The sequence below is a fragment of the Oncorhynchus masou genome, chromosome 10 (genome assembly GCF_036934945.1).
Source record: "Oncorhynchus masou masou isolate Uvic2021 chromosome 10, UVic_Omas_1.1, whole genome shotgun sequence".
In the NCBI taxonomy this organism is placed as follows: domain Eukaryota; kingdom Metazoa; phylum Chordata; class Actinopteri; order Salmoniformes; family Salmonidae; genus Oncorhynchus; species Oncorhynchus masou.
The window spans coordinates 14036924-14060369 of NC_088221.1; the positions used below are offsets into that span (position 1 = coordinate 14036924).

Sequence of the window (23446 nt, forward strand, 5' to 3'; positions counted from 1 at the left end):
GGAAGCTCATCTGCTTGCTTGTTGTCCTTACCAGGGTTTTGACCTGACTGCAGTTCGCCGTCGTAACCGACTTCAGTGGGCAAATGCTCACCTTCGTTGGCCAGTGGCATGCTGAAGAAGTGTGCTCTTCACGGATGAATCCCGGTTTCAACTCTACCGGGCAGATGGCACACAGCATGTATGACGTCGTGTGGGCGAGCGGCTTGCTGACGTCAACGTTGTGAACAGAGTGCCCCACGGTGGGGTTATGGGTTGGGCAGGCATAAGCTATGGACAATAAACACAATTGCATTTTATCGATGGCAATTTGAATGCACAGAGATACCGTGACGAGATCCTGATGCCCATTGTCGTGCCATTCATCTGCCACCATCATCTCATGTTTCAGCATGATAATGCACGGCCCCATGTCGCAAGGATCTGTACACAATTCCTGGAAGCTGAAAATGTCCCAGTTCTTCCATGGCCTGCATACTCACAAGACAATGTCACCCATTGAGCATGTTTGTGATGCTCTGGATCGATGTGTACGACAGCGTGTTCCAGTTCCCGCCAATATCCAGCAACTTCACAAAGCCATTGAAAAGGACTGGGACAACATCCCACAGGCCACAATCAATAGCCTGATCAATCAATAGCCTGATCAATGCAAAGGAGATGCTGCATGAGGAAAATGGTGGTCGCACCAGATACTGAGTAGTTTTCTGATCCACGTCCCTACTTTTTTTTGTTGCTTTTCCACGGCCCTACCTTTATATATATTCATTCATTTATTTCCTCCTAATATTGTAAAATCTGTGTGTCCCTTCATTGGCCTGGGCTATTGTTTTAATTCAAGACCAGATCGTTTGTATTGATCTCAGTTTGTCAGTGTCAGAGTAGCCACTCATGTCATTCATTTGTGTGGTATAAGAAAGTATTCTACTAATGTCTTCTGCCATGTAAATGAAATGCATTTATAAAAAGTCACCAAAAAAATCCCAACCCTCCTACAATTCTTTCCCCATGTCTAGAAATCCTAGAAACGCCTCTGCTCAACAGAAGCCTGTGCCACATCGCAAATGTTACGGCTTTACTATAAAGGAGCTTCATCTTCAACCGTAAATTTACCACCCAACTTGGTGCGCAGATTTGTTTACAGAAAATTAGGGTGTGTCGGGGGTGGTGGGGGGGCATAAAAATCCAAAGCCCTGGGGCCTATGATTGCTTAATCCTGCCCTGTGGGCCTGCCTGCCAATGGGCCTTTCACATCTGTATGTCAGCTGTGCACACAGCACTGCTGGGCTCGGCTGGCTCGCTCCTCATTTAAATGCATCATTGAAGCCATTAATCCACGTAAATGGATTTTGAAACGACGGCCATTCAGAAAAAAACAACAACAACAACATGCAATTTAATACAGTAATCCTTTCAGGGCCGAGACAGAAAAATTCAGCCTTTAAGAAGTAGCCCACGGGCATAAGTCTGAGCTTAATAAATGGGAAAAGAGTGGAAGCACTGCTGAAGTGATATGCAATAAACCTCCCAGAGAGGAAAACAGGGAAAGATATGCATTAGGGATGACTTACTTCATCTGATCCTGAACCGAAGATAAGCAGGTCAAAGGGGATCGCAGCCACCATGTCTATAAGGAACCAGCCTTTGAAATAGTGAATGGCGATCTTCCCTGGTTGGCTGACGACTTCCTCGTTTAGGTTCACATATGTGGTCCGGAAGTTGATAACGATGTCAACGATGAACATGATGTCCACCATGAAATCCACCACGTTCAGGGGATTGCAGGAGTATCCACACTCGCGCCTCATTTGCTCCTCGCGGTCATTGAGTAAGAAAGCAGCAGAGTAGGGTGTGAGGATGGCTGTATAGATGACCAGCAGCAGGATGAGCCAGTCCCACATAGCTTTGAAGGGACTGTAGTGGAGGATGGTGAATCTGTCCATGCGTGGAGTCTGGAGCTTGTATTCTGGAAGGACATCAGCACCCAGTGACAGTACCTGTAGTGGCAGAGAGGAGGGGACAGCAATCACCAAGAGCACTAATTGAAACAAATTCGGGCAAAAAGTTTTACTTTGTAGATTTGAGTGTCAAACATTTCTCTAAGTGGCAATATAATAATCTATCCGAGGCAGCTTTTAACTCCCTTATCTCAGTAGCTGGCTATTGCCGGAGCAATCGAGGTAATGTACCTGGCTCAAGGACAACAGCCGCTATGATTCAGCTGAGAGTAAGTGAGGCACAGTCCAACTCTATTAGGACAAGTCCTCTCCTCTCATTTGACAGACAGGATGATTGCCACCATCTTGGGAAGGAATAATAGGATTCCCAATATCAAATGTGTTCCACAGGATCCCAAGTCTGGGTAACAGTCTTTTTAGCTAACATTCCACTCCTGTCTTTGGCAAATTACAAGGAGTGGATTGTAATTGCTGAACAGCGAAGGCAACCAGGCTACAGAATCACTGCCTTTGCCGTCTAACATTCCGGTAGTAAATTCGCGTATAGACTTTTTAGGGGTAGATCATTTTGAAAATGCAATTTGATTTAATGATAGAATTGAGGGAGGATAATCAGGTTACATATCATAGCAATACATTTTTTGAAAATAGTAGCTTTTACAAAAGCTTTCGCAGTACTCTGTTAATAACAATGGTAGAAATACAACAGACAGTGTCCATTGCTCAACGGCTTCTGGGTTAGCTTCTCTCCATGGTTGGACTCTGACTCTGGGGCTTATTTTGGCTATCTAAGCAATGTTGTAATCTAATTAAACAGTAATACCCGAGAGGGTGTGGTATATGGCCAATATACCACGGCTAAGGGCTGTTCTTAAGCACGACGCACCGCAGAGTGCTTGGACACAGTCCTTAGCTGAGATATATTGGCCATATATCACAACCCCCCGAAGTGCTTTATTTTTATTATAAACTGGTTACCAACTCAGCGTTCAACACCATAGTTCACACGAAGGTCATCACTAAGCTAAGGACTCTGGGACTAAACACCTCCCTCTGCAACTGGATCCTGGACATCCTGACGGTCCGCCTACAGGTGGTAAGGGTAGGCAACAATACATCGGCCACGCCCCTCAGGGGTGTGTACTTAGTCCACTCCTGTACTCCCTGTTCACCGACAGCGTGACCAAACACGACTTCAACACCATCAAGTTTGCTGACGACACAACAGCGATAGGCCTGATCACTGACAACAGGACCAGGACCATAACCTCTCCCTCAATGTGAGCAAGACAAAGGAGCTGATCGCGGACCACAGGAAAGGTGGGCCGGACAGGCCCCCATTAACATCAACAGGGCTGTAGGGGGGCAAGAGTTTCCACATCACCAATGAACTATCATGGTCCAAACACACCAAGACAGTCGAGAAGAGGGCACAACAAAACCTTTTCCCCTCAGGAGACTGAAAAGATTTGGCATGGGTCCCCAGATCCTCAAAAAGTTATACAGCTGCACTATCAAGAGCATCCTGATTGGTTGCATCACCGCCTGGTATGGCAACTGCTCAGCATCTGACCGTAAGGCGCTACAGAGGGTAGTGCGTACGGCCCAGTACATCACTGGGGCCAGGCTTCCTGCCATCAAGGACCTATATAATAGGTGGTGTCAGAGGAAAGCCCATAAAATTGTCAGAGACTCCAGTCACCCGAGTCATAGACTGTTTTCTCTGCTACCGATGGCAAGCAGTACCGGAGCGCCAAGTCTAGGACCAAAAGGCTCCTTAATAGCTTCTACCCCCAACAATTAATCAAATGGCCACCGGACTATTTACATTGACCCCCCCATTTGTTTTGTACACTGCTGCTACTCGCTGTTCATTATCTATGCATAGTCACTTCACCCCTACCTGCATGTACAAATAACCTCAACTAATCTGTACCCCTGCACACTGACTCGGTACCCCACAATTTTTTACTTTAGTTTATTTGGTAAATATTTTATTAACTCTTCTTGAACTGCACTGTTGGTTAAGTGCTTGTAAGTAAGCATTTCACGGTAAGGTCAACACTTTTTGATTTGATTTGATACGGTCTGATATACCATGGCTGTCAGCCAATCAGCATTCAGGGCTCAAACCACCCAGTTTATAATGTCCAGTTAGTATGTGGCTTTTCTCTCCTTTGGATCTTAATGAGCTCTGACAGGCTGCAAAGAGAGACCTTCTATCTGATGAGGACAGAGGCCTTTGTTTTATGTTACCTCAGTACATCTACAAGATGAATTATGGATTCTCCCATGCATCTCGACATCTACCGTATCTAATGTGAAAAACCCACCCACCGAATGGCCAATTCAAGGTAGTGCAACCCAGAGAATTCAGAGAGTTCAGTCGGATGATGGCTGTACTTATGAGTGAGAATGGCTCGTCTCTTCTATAGAATGTCATTGTCAGGAGGAGTGCTCTGTTTTCGCCTGTCAAAGAAGGTCTGGTTGCACGGGAAAGCTTGGTGCTCTACCCTACAGCCTGTGCTGACGGTTTGACACTGACGGTAATGAGAGGACAGTCACTATACAACGCTTACTTGTTGAGGGAACAAGCAGGAGCGATTCTACTGCATACTGTATTACACTGCTGGACTTGTTTTTCCACAGAGCAAATTTCACACTATTCATTGATGAGATTGTTTCTCCAATTCATTGCATTAGTACCAATGTCAAACAGTGTGGAAATATATGATTCAAAAGCAGCCATTTGTACAAACATAATGAATAATATCGGTAGCAATGTGTCTGGCATTCATTTGGTAAATGGCTTATTTTGTGGCTCGTACGCATAATGTAACATGAATTGTCTCACCTGTGTGACTTTCTCAGTGACGTTGTGCGTTCTGTCCTTAACCTTGGGTGCTATGATAGTGTTTTCTGACGATGGGGGAGAGTGTGCCTTATTTTCGTTATTCCGTTCCGTGAAGTTGAGCGCAATCAGCGGGATCTTGTTGATGGTGCTGTACTTGTTGATGTTGGATTCAGAGGTGGAGCCCAGCAAACTGGACTTGAGATGATTGAACGGACCTGGAACGTAAAGACAACCCAAAGAAATTGACTGTAGAGAGGTGGTAATACAGTATAGCACAGCTCTAGTAAAGGACATTGAGTAGTACCTGGACAGAGGTCAAAACTGTAGCAGTGAGCCAAACATCACACATTTGATGATGGTTGGTGATCAGGGAAACTGATGGGAAGCAGACAGAGCATAGTGACCACTGATTCCGACCCCAGAAAGCAAAATAGCTTTCTTTCATGCAGGTGTTGGGTTGGGTGGGGATGGCAATATTAGCAATCAGTGGAGGCAGCAGGCTTTCATTCAGGAGGTGTTGATCAATCATTCAAAGACATTTAAAAAAGCTGACATGACAAAAAACACTCAACTGTCTAAGTCACAACACATTGTCAAGTGCAGCGCTTCGTTGAGGGTAGAATTTCAGGGAGAAATCATCATCACTCGTGGTCAATTGGCTTGATTCGGACACATGCTTCAAACAGTCCAATGCACAACAAGCATGGTCAGTGAACACATCGTTACCTCTGATATAGCGACCATTGTCTAAAAGCAGCATCAAAGTGGCGAGAGGAAGAGAGAAGATAGAAATAGTACTGTGGATGCAGATATTGTTGGCATGGATCCGTGATAGTATGCTGTAATACACAATTCCTGAGCATGGAGTACTCACAAGACACAAAGATGACAATAGCTCTGTCCCCATTCGAAATCTAGGGACCACAAAGCTTTCGCTAGACATTTCATTGTCCTACTTTACCTTCACTCGCGTGTCGGTCCCTGAACATGCTCTTGGAGTTGCTGAATCCTTCTATGTCGTGGACGGAGGACGCTCGCCTCATGCTGCTCCCACTGATGCTGCCTCTGGAGATGGTGTGTGCGAGGCAGGTGGTGGACTGGTGCGCCTCCGTCTGGTACAGCCTGTCCCACGGGTGCTGCTTGGGAGAGGAGTGGTCCAGGGGTCCGGGTCCATGCACACTGGCCTGGGAGGAGTGGTGGCTGGAGCTGATGAGGGCCCGTGTGTCGTTGGCATCGGTGGGGCTGCAGTTGTCCTCGGTCGGGGGCGACTGGAAGTTGGTCAGAGCCACAGAGTCCTCGTTCTGTTTGGGGGAGGGGGAGTCCACCACGACGGCATCTGGGTCTTCTTGTGGAAGAGACTGTTTGTTGGAGACCAGACTCAAGGCAGCCTGTCGGAATCGGAAGAATCGTCCCTTTCCTAAACAACAGAAAATGTTGGACGTGTTTATTCCTGCACCAAACAATCAAATGATTAAATGATGAGAAAGTATGATTTTGACTGTATAACATAACATGTCAAAGATCTAAAGCATAAGCAATAGCAACAATTATTTAGTCAATTCAGTCACATTTTCAATGAATGCCAATCTCATTACTGTTCTTTGAGCTGGAAGGTGCACTTTCATTTCTCTGATTGTGTGGAATTCTATAATTGGATTACCTTATGTGTTCATGATCAAATAGAGGAAGCAGAAAGCCGGAGAATCAACCTCTAATCCAATGGCATTCAATGGTGCGTGACTGGATAACCTTGATCGACCCTTTACCCATAGTGCATAGCGTGTATACTGCTGTAATGCCTGTCATAGTGTTCTTTCTTATTTGAGGATTAATGAATTAAAAGTGTGGATACGTGGACACTATGTATTGGCATATACCGCAGGGTATCACAATGTATCATACCGCGTTCAAGGTCATAAGTGAAAACACTAGGCGGAAAGTTAATCTCCTTCCTTAATTTAACAGAGATGTTATGTCCAGTATCTCATGTGTGCCTCATGTGTGTCCACTGTGCAGTAACGTCTTCAGAGTGACACACAGGCACATATAAACCAGTGAGGGAACTGTAGTTTGGGTTCATTAACAATAGAAGTGGTGAAAGTGAGCCCCAGGCTCACTCATAAATATGAGGCAGCCATCGTTCAGCACCCTCCTTGCATCGTGTCACTGCCATCTGTTTCCTTTCCCCAACCACATGTACTTATGTTACAACCCTAATACACAATAAAGCCATCACTCTCAACAGGGCCCCTGGACAGGCCTCTGAAATAGCCCCAATTGCAGGAAGTCTGCAATTTAGACCTGTTTTTTTTTTAAATGGACATAGGAATACCTGCCTCAGCATCTCTACTGTAGGTGTCTTTACACTCATATGAGATGCCAGAGGAATGTAGAGGGGCTGCATATTTCAGGTGAACTTCGAGTTCCAGTAGTATAGAGTTAGGGTTGCAAAGTTCTGGTAGCTTTTCCAAAATTCTCAGGTCTTCAGGAAATCCCAGATGGAAGATTTCCGGAATCAAAAGGAAATTAGAAGGAAATCCGGAAACTACAACCAGGATATTGGGGGAAAAATGTGCGGAAGTTACCGGAATTTGGCAAGCCTACGTAGTAGCCTACTGGATTCATTACAGCTTTTCTCCTCTCACTTATTTCATCTGTATATAAACTACATCGATCTGTAAACCCAGCATCACCAGACATGGCCTCCTTCACCAGCTGACACACGCTTTGTTTTCATCCCCCTGCAATGGCTTGGTATGAATGCAGGTAGAAGCTGTTGATTTATGAATGGTAGGGCAGAGAGCACTTGATCCTTCTGAATTAATAATGGCTGTTTTAGTGTTTTACTCCTGCTTATGTCAAAATGTAGAACACAGTTCCTGTGTGTTTTGTAGAAATGTCAAAGGAACAGGATATAGAAGCAATACAGAAGCAAGAAGACAGAGAATTCAATTTAGAATATGCTTTCTCATTTCAGCCCCACTACTGTAGAGTATTTATTTCCATTGGGAAGAAAGAGAGAGCATGTGGAGGTCTTTCTCTTTTATACCCATAAGCCTTCTAGGCGTCATTTACTCTAAACACATTCATTTTCTATTCCATACAGCAGCTATTAATCCGTCGCAATAACTCAGTATGAAATTAGAATGAAATGGTTCAGAGAGGCAGAACATCTATTGGATGCACCCAGTGAATTTAGCTGACAATGAAGTCCTGAATTCAAATAACGTATTGTAGTTTATGTGAATCTATACCGCCGTCATTTCCCCTATAAATAGCACGGAGGAAAGATTCATTTTCATACGGTCCAATGCATCTCTTTTCTCTGTAATTTTGTACTTCTATTTTTGCTGAGAAGGGGGTTCTGTATGCAGACTGTGAAGAAGGGATTATTCTTGCCTTCACTCATACGATTGTGCTAGTTGCTATGATACCTGGAGACAGTATGCACGGGTTCATAATTAGTCCCCCATTGCCCCCAAAATCACTTTGCAGAGGGAAGCATATTTGTATGAGGCCAATAACAGCAAGCCGATGCCTGTCGGTGAGGAAGCTACTGATCGATCCCCCAACATGCTTATCTTTTCCTTCTTTCTGTGGCGTTTGATCCCCCCCCAGTAAAGACCTTTAGTATGAAAATCAAGCAATCCGCTCTGATCAGTGGTGTTATGAACACACACACACACGCACACACACACACACACACACACACACACACACACACACACACACACACACACACACACACACACACACACACACACACACACACACACACACACACACGCACACACACACACACACACACAAACACACACAAAGATAATGCACACACAGAAGACACACACACGACACACACAGTGGACACGTGCACCGCCCCCCACCCCCCACCCCACCGCCTTGGGTGCAGTGCAGTGTTCAGGATTCCTACTGAACCGTGCGGATGGCTCTGCCTTGCTCAGTGAGAGGAGATGCTCGGCACCTCCAGAATCAGGAGCAAGCAGAGATGTCTTGTTGACATTTACACCCTCTGACACACAGCAGTGGAGGAGATGGTAAAGAGACACAGCCCCCAGTTCAAATACCACTGCTTTGTTCCCGATCTAAAAATAAGCACAGACGAAGCTAAATAAAGAGATGGCAAAATTCCACAATGACAGAGTCCAAATAAATAGTGAAATAAAAATCTATTCAAGAGAAACACAATCTAGTGTGCTGTCTTCCAGATGATAAAATGACTGTCCAGTAAACAACACTTTGAAAAGTTCATATTCTGTTAACTCATACCCAAATAATGGCAATGCCTCGTCCTATATTCATACTCACAGCCAAAGCAGAAATTGGTGAAAAAAACACTTAAAAAACCCCCACCTCAAACATTGCTACCTATATTATTCATTATGTTTGTCAAACAAATCTGGAAACATTGGACATTTACTTTAAGTTACATTTGTTCCAGGAACCTGGGTTGAATTTCTACAACTTGCCTAATTAGCCTCTTGTAGATGAGGATGAGCATGAATAATTGCAATTAGTAGTATCCATATGTGTAATTGCCCTGCGATAGAAGAGGAGTGTGTCTTTGGGAACTGGAAGGAAGGCACTTCTATTAGTGGACTGCAAAGTCAGTTAGGACTCCCTATGTGATGAGCTCCCCCAGATCTAGTCTTACATCATTACATAGGTAGTCTCCTAAATGACACCCTATTCCCTATATAGTGCACTACTTTTTGACCAGGGTCAAAAGTAGTGCATTTTCTAGGAAATAGGGTTCAATTTTGGGTGAAACATGACATTTCGTTACAAAAAAAGGGATATCCACATTACCAGTAGACATTCACAGGGCAGGAATGCGGATACTCACTGGAATCAGTTCTTTCCGGGGATGAGTGATTCAGCTTCTCTGTCGAGTCGCTGCTTCCTTCCTCAAGTACGTAATCAAAGTTTAGAATGAACAACATCACTACGCCTTCCTCGTTCTTCACCGGGATTATGTGAGTGTGGCACTGGAAGTCCGTCCCTGTAAGAAATAATAAACCTGTCATGTCTAAAAGCTAATGCTCCTCATCTTCTCCTTCCACAGTTGAGCTCCACAACAGTATAACTTCTAATCCATTCTAAGATGGATGCCTGCTACTCTACCTGAGAACGCTCCAATTTAATAATAATAATAATAATAATAATATAGTGTGGGAACCCATGGCATCCTCCGCTCTCTGAGCAGAGAGGAAAATAATGTCCTGCAAAAAATAATTTCGACCCCTAGATGGCAATACTTAGAGAGATGATTATCATTCCAATTATTATTTTTCCTCTAGCAATATTGATATCGTAATGCCACGATGCTAGCACCTCTCTTAGTGCTAAGTGTTCAACATGAATTCCCTAGCTTTATGATAGTAAGGCAGTTTGCTGATTCGACATGGACACAGACTGGTCAAGAGGGCACCTTATAAGTAGTGTGCTTTATTCTGGACTCAGCACACAGGCCAGAGCTTGACATTGCACATACAATGTGCCCAAATGGCACCATATACCCTTTATAGTGCACTACTTTTGACTAGGATTCATTGGGCTCTGGTCAAAAGCAGTGCACTACTGTATACAGCGAAAAAGGGTATCATTTACAATGGACACATAGGAGGACAGGACTACGCTTGGAACAGAGTCAACTCCCAGGGTTTCTACTGGGTCATGCCAGACCCACTACCGCTGAGCTGCCTCCTCAAGAGGAAGAAAAATCCAATATCAAGATCTTGGCTGCGTTCCCCGGTCACAAGTAGCGCACTAGGGAATAGGCCGCCATTTGAGACAAAAAGTCTCTTTCTTGTGCCCATAACATGGCAAATATCTGGAATGCACTGACTGGATTATAGAAGAATCAGTACCTTGGGATGAATTTCTCCAGGCAGAATGGAGCAAGAAAAAGAAACTGACCCCCACCCAGTGAATATGTGTTCTAAGGAAACGGAAGCATTTAGGCTACAACATAGTATATGCAAAACATGGAATGCAACATTTCATCAAAGCTTAATCATCTCATCAGCAAATCAGTATTATGTTCGGTAATAGTATTACTAAATATGTTGTACTTGAATTATCGCGCAAACCCCTAAAAACCATTAGAATATCCACACCAGAACTTAATAGGGTCAAGAGAGTTTTAACAGATTGCAAATGACTTCAGCACTGCTGGAGACACTACATCAAAACAACAACAATCTGCCAGCCTGAATGCTTGTCATGCTATAGCTGAGCCATGCTGTAATAATATAGGAAGAAAAAGTTGACAACGCCATCAAGCACCTTTTTAAGTGAGATTGACTGTTCTCTTCCAGTTACCTCAACTCGGCTGAATTCTGTGTCAATTAGTTATAACACATATGCTAAAGCTGCACTACTACCTAATTACCAACAAAAATGGTGATACAGGAAAAATGGGTTTTGGTTCCTTAGGGTCCTCCAATCTATTTAGAGCCTGTGCAATATGTTAGGCCAGCTTCCCCGAGGCCTCGGTAGGGCATCAATGTCAGGAGAATTGTGTTGCTCGCTTATTTCAAAGGATACCAAACAAGCTTCTCAGAAAGCGTCGTAAGCAGAAATACATACTGAAATGTTAAGGGTCCTTCCATATAAACACGTAGAAACTATATATGTTTGTGCGGCTATATCATTTCAATAGGAGGCATTCCTTCAAAAAGAAAGGAGGGCCAAGGCGCTCTTCATATAATTCATTAAAAGGCCTTTATGTGTATGGCATGTTCAATGGAAACAAAGATTAAAAACGCTGGCGTGTTTCGGCTGCAGGGCCTTCGTCAGGGAGTACAAAGACATGATAATGCAAAGTACTCTTTTTGAACAGCTTTTTCTAAATCAACCCTGATTTGAAGAGGGAGTGGTTGCAGAATTCATTGGACAACACCTAGTAAGCAATACTCTACACATTAAAAAGTCAAATACTGTAGATACTGCATGTTATCATAATGCAAATCAAGGTTAGACCCATCAGAACCCCTAGGCACCTTGAATATGGCTGGGCAGGGTGGTAAGAATAGGAGAGGCATCTTTCTTTATAGTACACTAGATCACAGCAAACACGGACCACCGCAGTCCTTATTGCAAACTAAATAATTTCACAAGCGCACATTGTCGTCAGCAAATGGAGGGCCAGGAGGTTGAGGGTGGTCTCCTGTTGCCTATACATGGTTTAAAAATTAATATAGCCTTGGTACTGATGATGCCGATTTATCTGGTGGCTAAATCTGTCATTAGATCAACTGATGATTTTCCAGCCCTAATCTCTTAGTGCAGCCTCCATAACCCTATATCTCCATAACCCTATATCTCCATAAACCTATATCTCCCACTGCATTATAATGCCATCAGCATTATCATTGAATTGTAAAAAGCGGGTTTAGACTAATTCAGAGTCATGCAGAGTAGAAGCACCAATGCCAGAGAGAAATAAATCCTCTCATCAGTGGGACTCCATTTCTCCCAGAGTCTCAATGCCCTCGTAAAAACAAGCCGCACATCTGCTGCCCTTCTCGGAAGAGCACCCGATGTGCAGTAATAAGCAATACGCAAAGAAGATCAAAAGATGCCCATCCGCCCCTATGCAAATGCGTCTCTCACCGTCTACCAGCCAGGCCAGCAGAGGACACGTTACCAGTGTTCACAGTAATCTCCTCAGAGCTGGATCTCACATCCACACTGCCAGTCACATTCATCGGCAGTAGGCTGTCTGTCTGATTAAACATAACAATCCTCTGTTGGACTGCATTTACATGTCAGGATTTAATAGGAGCCCCCATGGCATGGCCATTCTTCACAACAATATTTTATGTCCAAAACTGTGAAAAACATTTAAACATTTCTATTGGATTTGTATTTTGTACATTTAGCAGACACTCCTTATCCAGAGCGACTTAAAGTCCGCGCATTCAACTTACAGTAGCTCGGTAAGGCAACCACGTAACCATAATTCTTGTAATTGTGGTGAACTGGTGATAAGGGAAGCGCCTTCATCTGGTATGGGTTACAATGTCCGTTGTATGAAACTCCTCACTCATCTCCTCTGCTATCAATACTGCTCATTGTCATTGCTTTTAATCATAAATCATTCATCGATTTTAGTTAACTGCATTTAGGTTTCCCCCACAATTACATGACGGAAATTACCCCCATTCATCTCCTTGGACATCTATCTCAGCAATAAATGATTCAGTGCATACACGGATCTTGTGTCTGTTAGTTGGCATACATTAATGTTTCACACTGCGTCACGTTTTAGATCTGTGGAAACTAGCTGCTGTGTGAGGAGAGTAAAGAAAATGTGGCAAGAAAGAGGAGAACCAGAATGATTCTGTGGCAGCATGTTTGGGAATTGATTTAACTTACCAGATGGGAAAACAATACCCCGCTAAAAGGCTGAGCTATTTGGGTGCCTCCTCACCCCGTCTCCTGCTGAAAGTCACCTACGCAGGTGTATAATAGCCAACATCCTCTTTTTTTTTTTTTTTTACCTCCACCTGGGTGATGAATGTAAGAATCCGAATCATCATGTTAGATACTTCTGATGACATATCCGGCCTAGTCATGTGATCTCAAGATTATTCTGTCACAATACAAGATGGTTTAACGTTATAATATGATGTTAACATACACACAAATGCACACACACACACACACATGCTTACTCTAGAAATAAGGTACAAGCAAATAGAACTCGGGAGTGAAACAGGCCAATCATTTCCTAGTCCTGGTTTCATGTGGTCAGGGGACTATTCACACCTTTCATTGTCATTAGGAAGGATTGTTATGGCAGACAGACTCTGGTGTGTTGATTGAATGGAGAATTCCCCAGTTCATTCCCTCTGCCAGTACACGGATCACATCAGACCACGTGCATGATTGTGGAAAGCGGCCAGGATAAACAGTGTTGCGTACACTATGTGCACCTCTCAGGTTGGTGGTAAATCACACTGAGAAGCACTGGGAAATGTGCAATAAGAGCATTTAGTGGTGCATTTGACCTATGGTTCAAGACGTCTTATTCAGTGCTATACATATCCTAAACAATTGCATTATTAGTTGCGTACCGGGTTGTATTCACTAGGTACCAAATGGCAAACAAAGGGCTGAAACAAGGAGGGACTAACTGAACTTGTCCAACACGAAATATAGTGTGCACTAATGAATACGACCCAGTTACCACCTCCTCCCTGTGTGAGTTGGTAATAATTTGCAGGCAGGTTGGGATAATTGAAAGTGGCAGGTTCAGGAGAATACAAAGGTCTAATAGTGTACATTAGTGTCTCTCCTAGTGATTGGATGTCTATCATTAATTTCAGTAGGTGGGTTCAAGTTTCCCTTCAAGTGTCAATCTAGCAGCCCCTTCAGTCCCTAAGGAGCTGCCTCAGTCCCGAAGCATGATCACTGTCTTCAGACTGGCAGAAGGTCAAATGAGATTTCCAGCGCTTTTACCTTCTGGTCCCATTGAATGTCAGATTCCAGGCCACAGAGAAATGCAGATCATACTGATATTGTGGCCTTTAAGGATAATACACCTGTCATGGAAAAAGCTTTTATCAAGCTGACTATGAATGCATAAGCTCAGCGGGCAAAGCAATTGTGTGATTCCTAAGATGCACAGATATGAGGCTTCGGGAAATAATGTGGTAACTGAAAGATTTGATAGTCTTCGAATTTCAATTTTTTTCCAAAAGTCTGCAGAGACATAACTGATAAGGGAAATTGATTCTTAAATAACTATATATATTCAATGTGTTGACAATAGTGAAGTCTAAATTGTAGACTGTAGAAATTGTATATCTGAATTTGTGTTACTTTGCATACTATACACATGATGACCGTACATCACCTTGGCATTGCAAACTATCATTTTCCTTTCAATGCTTTTCAAGTATGGATACAAATAGATGTCATTCCTTACCAATGACTGCACAAGGTCAATGTCTTGCCAGTCCCGTAGAGGTATTGGGCCCGTGTGAATACATAGACACAAGTGCTGTATGGATATCAGTTCCCATTTCAAGATGATGGAAATTCCATTAGATTCTATTTCCACCATCAATAATTGAAAAGATGGCTGCACATCGAGCCATTATTGATTGCTAAAGGTCTACAGCTGTGTGATCTCTTCGTCTTGGAAATACTTCTCTGTACGGAAGCACTCTGGCGAGAAAGAGAAGTCTAAAGGTACTTTTAGAAGGGCGGGGCCCTAGGACAGTTAGTTACGAGCAGTACTTCCCACCCCTTAAACACAGGACCTTAAGCACGCACCCATACTGTTTCGGATCTTTATGGGCACGTCGCATTAGTCGAAACTAAATTGATATAGGCACACGTTATTTTGTTCAGCAGACGCGTCTTAAGGTTAAATGCTATGCTAGTGCAACGAGGGGAGAAACATTCCCATATTAAAAAAAACATTTAACACGGATCTTCATTTTTTGGGGTTCGCTATGAATCCCAACATGTAGAGAGAGAAAAACAGCAGTTCCAGACGGAGCAGGCGATACATGAGTCATGACACTCTCCGCAGTTATCGTGCTAATACAATGTGACGTGGTTGTTGCAGGGCTGTGTTGCGGAGGCCATACACAACCACACAAGGGGCACAGCCAATCGAGAGGGGAATGTGTAAGGGGAGGGAAGGCATACAAACCCTTTGTTTGGGGTCTGTTGGCCATGTGGCCATATCTCGCCTCCGTTGAGACAGCCCTAAGCTAGTCATCATGGCCTACTTTCATCTTTAATCAGTGTCCTCTAAGTCATCAAGATGAACACCAATTTCAAGTGCATCTTACTGTATGTGTTTTGCTAGCTAGCCAGCTAGCTGATATTTGTCATCCAATGGGCTGAAATTGCTAATTGCTGGCAAAAGCTAATTGGAAGTAAAACAGATGGTTTGGTGGCCGTTGGATTGGATTCAAGAGGGTCCCCCATGAAATGGAGATATGAATTCATATGTGGATATGTAGGGCGACTGGCCAAAGCGTGTGTTTGTGATGTTCAATACTCCATCTGCTACCCACTGTACTCTGTGTTAATTAGCTTTTTGTCAGATGATAATTACAGAGAGCCTGGATAGAACAGCATTTATATCAGGCCCATTCTATCGAAGACTTCTGCGAAATCTACTAATCTAATTCAAACCTGATATGTTTTAATTCAATCCAATCTTTATTCTGATAGAATGGGTTCTTTCTAATAAACGTCTGACCTTGGCAAACACTAAATGCCCTTTGCAACATACTGGGAGTAACCAAAGAGGCTAAGATCAATAACAAATGCATGCACCTCTTTTTGAGCGCAGCCATCCAGGTCTCTTGAAGCAGCCAACTGTGAGTGCCCTGTGTCCCCCCCTGTCGTCCCCACCCTCCCCATCACCCTGCAGCAGGGGGGAGACGGCCCTCCAGCTCCTCAAAGGGGAGTCACCTTTGAAACTCTGCACCCACGCATACCTCAGCAGCATGGCTAGCTATGCTGGGACTGTTATGTATTTAACTTCAGCGTGTTGCTCAGTGTCAGCTTCCCTTTGTACTCACTCATTCAGTTCCAAGATACTATTACACCCCTCGGAATAGGGCCGTTTTACAAAGCCCAGCAAAGGAAGGTATTTATCTCGTTGATTATGAATCTTCTTTGAGAGGGAAGGCGTTGTGATTCCGGATTTATCTCCTCTCACAACTATTTACTGTTCAACACCGAGATGAACGATAATGTGCCTGTGGCGACGGTTTTGGATGTGTATCTCGCTGTGTTCTTGATTGTCCTTTCCGAAGCATACGCATGAACAGCTTCACTTTTCAGCTTTTTGCAGGGCAAAGAGCTAGCGATGTGTTGCTGATGATGTCGTCACCGGGCATTTCAAGACCTCACCCCCCCTCCACAATGGGATCATGACACAGTATGAAAACCAAATTAGAGATGCTTATATTAAGCATGACTATTCCCATCTGCAGTTTTATACGAACATGTCTGCATGACTATGATTCATTTGATAGTATCGCACTCCTGTAGACCGAGAGTGAGCAAGCAAGAGGGAGCACCTGAGGTCTAACACCATTGAGTTGTGAGTCATGATTTAATATTGGCCAGACACACTTCCCCTATTTCCTATGCCGTGACACTATCGCCTATCCATCCTTATGCTCAACTATTCCTCTATGTTGTCAACACTGGTTCAGCCCTATTGTGTCTAATGTCATTACCACTCGGTGAAATGTGATAGGCTTTAGCTAAATGCTTTAGCAAAATGGGGTCGACAAACAACTCACGTCGATAGGCCCATTGCTCGCAAGGATGTCATGAATCTTGCATTTGTGTTCCCATCTACGGGAGCCTGTGGATTGTGCCCTTCCATAGCCCTGTAATGCATTTACGCGGTAAGCTGCTCACTCCCAGTCACCGCAGTGTCATCCTTGACATCTTTATTCATGAGCTCTGCGCCTCACTCTAGACTCATCTGAGGAGTATTAAGAGTCCTGTCTCGAGGCACGGGAGGGAGGGAGAGCGAGTGTAATGATTAAGTTTGAATGTGTCGTATGGCTTTTACTCTGCTCCCATTCCTTATTAACCATGATTGACACATTGAGTTTATACAGAACTACACGGAGACTAAAGTGACCTTAAAACCCTGCTCTTCAGAGAGGTACTCCTCACCAATGGCTCCCTCGGGTACTTTGTGTTGTTGTCTTTCTCCAGGATTCTAAAACAATCTATTCGACTTACTCGAGGAGCATCTGGCTCTGATTCCCACGTGATTAGCAGAAATATGTCAAGGCTAATGACTGCTGCTGCTGGAAGGTTAAAAAAATGGAACTATTTGGATTTTCCAGTGAATGTACAGTCATTTTTCACGATGTACATATATAGTGAACGGCAGAGAAAAAGTTGGGTTAAACGCTCTTTATTGCCGTGAGAACAAAAAAATACGACCTGCCTGCCTGTCATCATATACTATCCCTTGAAAAGAGGAGCGACACTGCAATGCCTTTGAGGGGTGAATTATACTGACCAGAAAGCGCACTGCCTGACAATGGCAGGAGGTGGCATTACATTTTTAGATGTATGTCATTGAGCAGCAACTTCCTTTTAATTCACCGCGACTTCACAGCACTGCTGGCTGCACTGAACACGGTTCATATCATGTCTGGAGTCAAGCTTAAAAAAAAACACTAAACCCATGTGGAGATAGTGGCTCAAGAAAATGGAACCCAAAGAGGACCGAAGGTCCTCACGAGAACAGTCAAAACGAGGATAGACAAGATAATAGCCACATCTGCTTTTCGGATTACATCTCGAGGAGTCAAGGACCTTGAACATATGCTGGAATAACAATGCCTCATAGACATAATGCATAGTACAGTTAGAATGAAACCTGGTGTCACCCCTCACAAGGATGAAGCTCAATACAGTAGCTCACATGTCCGTTTCTTGCTCAGTTCGTGTGCTCAGGAAAAACAATAGATTTAGGAATTAGAATAGGATCTCTATGGGGAAAAACTCGGAACCGACAGTTAAATCTAATTGAGAGGAAAACAGAAAGGCCCACCTTTTGAAGCTGGTGCGGCATCCCAAATGGCACCCTATTCCCATAAGGCTCTGGTCCAAAGTAGTGCAGTATGTAGGGAATAGGGTCCTATTTGGGATTCAGCCCTGGTTCCAGTCTGATGATGGTACATTGATTACTGGATGAATTGTTTTGTTCAGACTCTCATAGATATCTCTATAAGGGTTGTGACTGGGCCTGGCCCGTCTCGCCACTCTTGACATATTTCACAGAACGGCATGCAAATACTGCAGTCACTCATTGATTTATTGTCATTGTGAAACAAGACGACATTGATTCGCTGTTAGCTATTTGTATCGTCATTACAATCGTCTGGAACAGCCTTGGAGGAAGGCAGGTGAGTCGCAGCATATTGTGCTCTAGACCAGAGTGAACTGAGACAGCACTTTCCTGTCCTCTGTCAGTCACAGACAACACACTACTCCCTACTGTGCCACGGCAGCTGACCAATCCCCATTGACCTTGTCAGAGTCAAGATCCACTCGCTCTGCTGCATGTGTCTTAGTGACGACTAGGACCAAGAGAAGGTACAAACTACCCTATTGCCACGGACAGTCTCTACTATGCATACAATTGGAAATTGATAATATGCTGGTTCATGCTCCTAGATGCTGTATATCACATAATACCTCTCCAATGCCAAGGTTTCAATAAATTGGAATGTTCAGCCTTCTGGCATTGTCTGCCAAGCCACTGATTACACCTCCATTACGCAATGGCAATTTAAAAAAAAAGAAATCAAGCCAGATATCATTGTCAAAGGTTATCTTGCTTCCTCGCTTAGAATATAATAACATTTACTGAAACTCTCACATCATACCTCATCAAAACAATGATATCCATAATGGTTTAAGACCTAAATTGTTATTGTTGGTAGTTAAATACAATATTTTCCATAAGTAGCACTGTCCAGTAAATGCAAAGGAAGATCCGCATTCTACATAGACAGGAAATATGGATATTGGTAGTACTTTCCTATAAATGCTAATTGCCTATAAATGCTGTTTGCTCCATCCACATGAATAGCGACATTTATCGCACAGGTCAATGGAGTACCTTTCTTAATTGAAGGAAAATCTCTCATTACTTCTCATTGTCAAGTGCACTGTCAAAACTGCATAACCTCATCTCTGCTGTGTTCACCGATTCTCTCGAGTAGGATATCAGCACATATAATCAAAACAAGGCTGCATCTCAAACGGCACCATATTCCCTTTATAGTGCACGAAAACCCAAAGGGCTCTTGTCCAAAGTAGTGCACTATTAAGAGAATACAGTGCCATTTGGGACTCACATTGAGGTGTACGTCTTGTGGTGGGACTGTAGCTTATGATTTCTCAGAGACAGCGTGTCACACCTAGTGTATAAGGCCACCTCTCTGTCGCTGGCCCGGTTGACTGACTCACCATCTTTGCGATGATATGTGATTTCCACCTTGCGCTCCTCTGAGCCCATCAGAGCCTGGTCCACCTGGCTGATGGCATGTGTGTCAGTGTGCTCGCCGTGGAGGAATTCACAGGTGCACGGCTTCTGCATGACGTCCGGTCTGGAGTAGCCAGTCATCTCACAGAAGCCATCGTTACAGTAGATGATTGCACAGTTCTGCACCCGGGCATTGGCTATGACAAATTTCCTATCTGCAAGAAAAAGGAAACAAAAAACCACAATGCTATCAAACCAATTGGTTTGTGGTGTCTATATTTGAGGTTTATGAACATTTTAAGAGTATTTGTCAATTGAAGACAGTCCAGTATTTGATATCATTAATATAAATGTGGTATAAATTGAAATAACTGTCGAGAAGTTGTAAAATAGCACTTGATTTCTGAGAACATCTATTGACTAAGACTAGAGCATAACAGAATACATTTTTGACACTGCTTGATGTGTTCCTCTAACGCATTCTTTAAATGAACAAACCCATTCTTAATTGGATAAATATGAACGTTAATTCATACGACCCAACAGCTTTTAAAAACCTAACTTTATGCCCACTTTTACAAACAGACTAATAAAACACACGCGCCACAACGCCAAGAACAACACTTTAGATTAGCACGAGGATACCAGGGATGTTATACTTACTCTGTCCCTCGAATTTCCGTATTATTATCCCAAGAAATGTATTTTGTGGCGCAACATGACCTCTTCGTACAGGCATTGTTATTCCGTGCTCTTGTGTAAAGGCGCGTTTGCAATGAGACCCTGAATTTACTGTTGTTGCCTCTTGCTGATATTTCCTTTGTCACAAATCATTCTCGGCGCACTCACCTTGCACTTTAAATGACCTTTCCCAAATTCACTAGAATACACTTCAGCCAGCATGCATACCAGAGCATAGGAATGACTCCTTGCCGATGCGTACGGAATCGGGGAGGATTTCTGCTTTGGTCAGATATAGTTTGTAAACCATTTCTAGTTGAAGATGGATGCGATGTTGACGTTCTCTGTGGCGATGTGGTGGACAAGAATAGAGGACAGAGGCTGATATGCCAGGGGGAGTGACGTTACCCCCCTAAGGGTTTAGTGCACAGCGCTGCCACCTCGGGTAAGGTTAATTTGCAGTGCTGAGAAACTACAGTCAAGCAATCTCGACCTGCACATACAGTATGTCGTGTTCAGTGCGTAGGTAATATGTGCGCTATGAGTTACATATTTTGTCCTTGCTATCTGTGATCTTTGGGACGTCATCCCTGCCAATTTTGAAGTTGAAATCTAAAATGGTTAAGGTTAGGATTAGGGTTCAGTTACGGTAAGAGTAGGGTTTAGGATAAGGACGTCCTAAAGATCCCTGATAGCGCTAACCTTGGCATCTTTGAGCCACGTGGTTTTTATTTACGTAGACTATATATGTTATATCATCCATGGACAGTATAGGCTATATATTCATGAAAATGGCTTTGCTCAGTGAGTTCATAAGTACAAAAATAATGAAGCCACAACGAGAAATGAAATATGTACTTTATCCACAGTATTTGTTATGCCATTACTGGGCAGCTTGAGCTTTACCATTTCGAAATGACAACATGAACGCGTTCTGTAACAGCTCGTGAGAAGCCTATGCTGTTAAAGCACACGATGACTTGTCCATGGTGCTGAAGTTTCAGACGCTAGATTTCCTTATACAAAATACCCTTTAACGCTGTTTTTGGCGTTTTTTTTCAATTTGCATTGTTGTGTCTTAATGTGTAGCAAAACAATTCAAATGTACTCAATGAGTGTTATATTTGAACTCGTGAAATCCCTAAATGACCAATCGGCAGCTCTGCTAATCTCTGTGTAAACAAATGCAAATGTGTGCAGAATGAAAAGCCCTTCTTACTGTCCTGCAACATCTGTTCATATATTTCAGTAGGAGCGCACCACATCTTCTCCAATAAAACAACATATTCAATAAATGGCATGTGTACTGCACTGTCCCCTTCTTTTTTAAATGCCTCCTTTCATTAAACGCGTTTACTTGTGGTGTGTAAAATCTTGCATCATATTTTGTCTTCCAGCGTTCTTTTTTAGAGGGCTATTTTAATCTCATTCTGGCATGTAAATCAGAGTATTTGAACTGCATGCAAATGCCCAATATGGCACATGCAAGACACCTACAAGTAGCCGAAAAAATCACGTCAACACTTGCTTCCACACAGGTGTTGATCCTGCGTTAATGAAGCAATTAACAACCCATCATGCTTAGGGTCATGTTTAAAACTTCTGGGCAGGCCATTATTTTGGCTAGCATGGCAATGCCCCCCTATAGGATGGCAATGCCTCCATCCACAGGGCCCGAGTGGTCACTGAATGGTTTGATGAGCATGAACATGATGTAAACAATATGCCCTGGTCGTCTCAGTAACCAGTCAACCCAATTGAACACTTATGGGAGATTCTGGAGCGGCGCTTGAGACAGAGTTTTCCACCACCATCAACAAACACCAAATTATGGAATTTCTCATGGAAGAATGCTGTTGTATCCCTGCAATAGAGTTCCAGACACTTGTATAATCTATGCCAATGTGCATTGAAGCTGTTCTGGCTCATGGTGGCCCAACGCCCTATTTAAGCCACTTTATGTTGGTGTTTCCTTTATTTTGTCTGTTACCTGTATTATTATCCTGTAAACGATATGCAGCTGCGTAAACTATTAGTTATTGTAATGCTATTGGTCACGTTAACAGCTGAGCACTCCTTTTTCCCAAGACCAGTAAAAGGCACAGCTTCTTTGTGAAAGTTAGTTTCTCAGGGATTAAAAAAAAAAAGCAGTGAGAGTTCTTCACAAGTCTCAATTAAGCCATATTTTGGGTTCTGGCAAAATATATTTATAGACCCAGAGTGAATAAAAATGTGTATTTTTGATTTGACCTGATGTGTTGTGATCTCTGCAAGGCGTGGTGGTTCCACCATGGCTAAGCAGAGCTGTTGGTGTGGGTTACAGGAAAACACAGCCTTCCTCTGGCTTTAAAGCTGTATCTGTGGGCTTTTATTCAATCACAGTTACATTAAGGGAATCGCAAGGCCTCACCCATTACTCATTCTACAGTTACACGGGGACCCTGCAGATATGTACCAGGCCTGGTCATCATTCACTCACAATCAAGTTATGAGTTATAAAATAATTTAAAAAAAACATGGCGTGTGTTTTGATGTTATCCGTACTGTTGTACAATTAAAGCTGAATTTGTTATGTTGAAACGGATTCATTCTTAGAACAGTACAAGACACTACAAAACAACTTGTATTTGCTCTAGAGATGGTGCAAGAATATGACTAGTGCACATATCTTAGTCACGGGTGTGTGTATATATGATCAAATATGCTGAGTGTTCACGGCAGAGGAGAACCGACGGGTGGGTGAGGGGTGATATTTACTGATCTTGTTTGAGTGTTCCACACAAGGTAAGCAGTCTCCCACCGAGGCCCTAGTGCCCTTGGGTATGGACATTACAGATCCTCCAATCTGGTCCCTCACCTCTCAGCAGTCAGCATCCTGAGTGTGAAAGACTGGAAATAGCTCCAGCAGTGCCTATGATGGCTGGAGCTCACTTT

At 43.3% G+C, this 23446-nt stretch overlaps 1 protein-coding gene across 2 annotated transcripts in view; it reads right to left on the minus strand.

The window, feature by feature from the left end:
* Window positions 1-20862, minus strand: part of LOC135547183 (potassium voltage-gated channel subfamily H member 7-like) — a 48232-nt gene extending 27370 nt beyond the window's left edge. For both annotated transcript variants that reach the window (XM_064975941.1, XM_064975940.1), the window contains exons 1-6: window positions 20495-20862; window positions 19816-20046; window positions 9674-9829; window positions 5771-6226; window positions 4810-5024; window positions 1569-1994 (exon numbers count right to left, since the gene is read on the minus strand). In XM_064975941.1, the coding sequence (XP_064832013.1) occupies window positions 1569-1994; window positions 4810-5024; window positions 5771-6226; window positions 9674-9829; window positions 19816-20046; window positions 20495-20570 (1560 nt within the window). In that variant the 5' untranslated portion in view covers window positions 20571-20862. The remainder of the gene's footprint in view (window positions 1-1568; window positions 1995-4809; window positions 5025-5770; window positions 6227-9673; window positions 9830-19815; window positions 20047-20494) is intronic.
* Between the last annotated feature and the right edge of the window lie 2584 nt (window positions 20863-23446).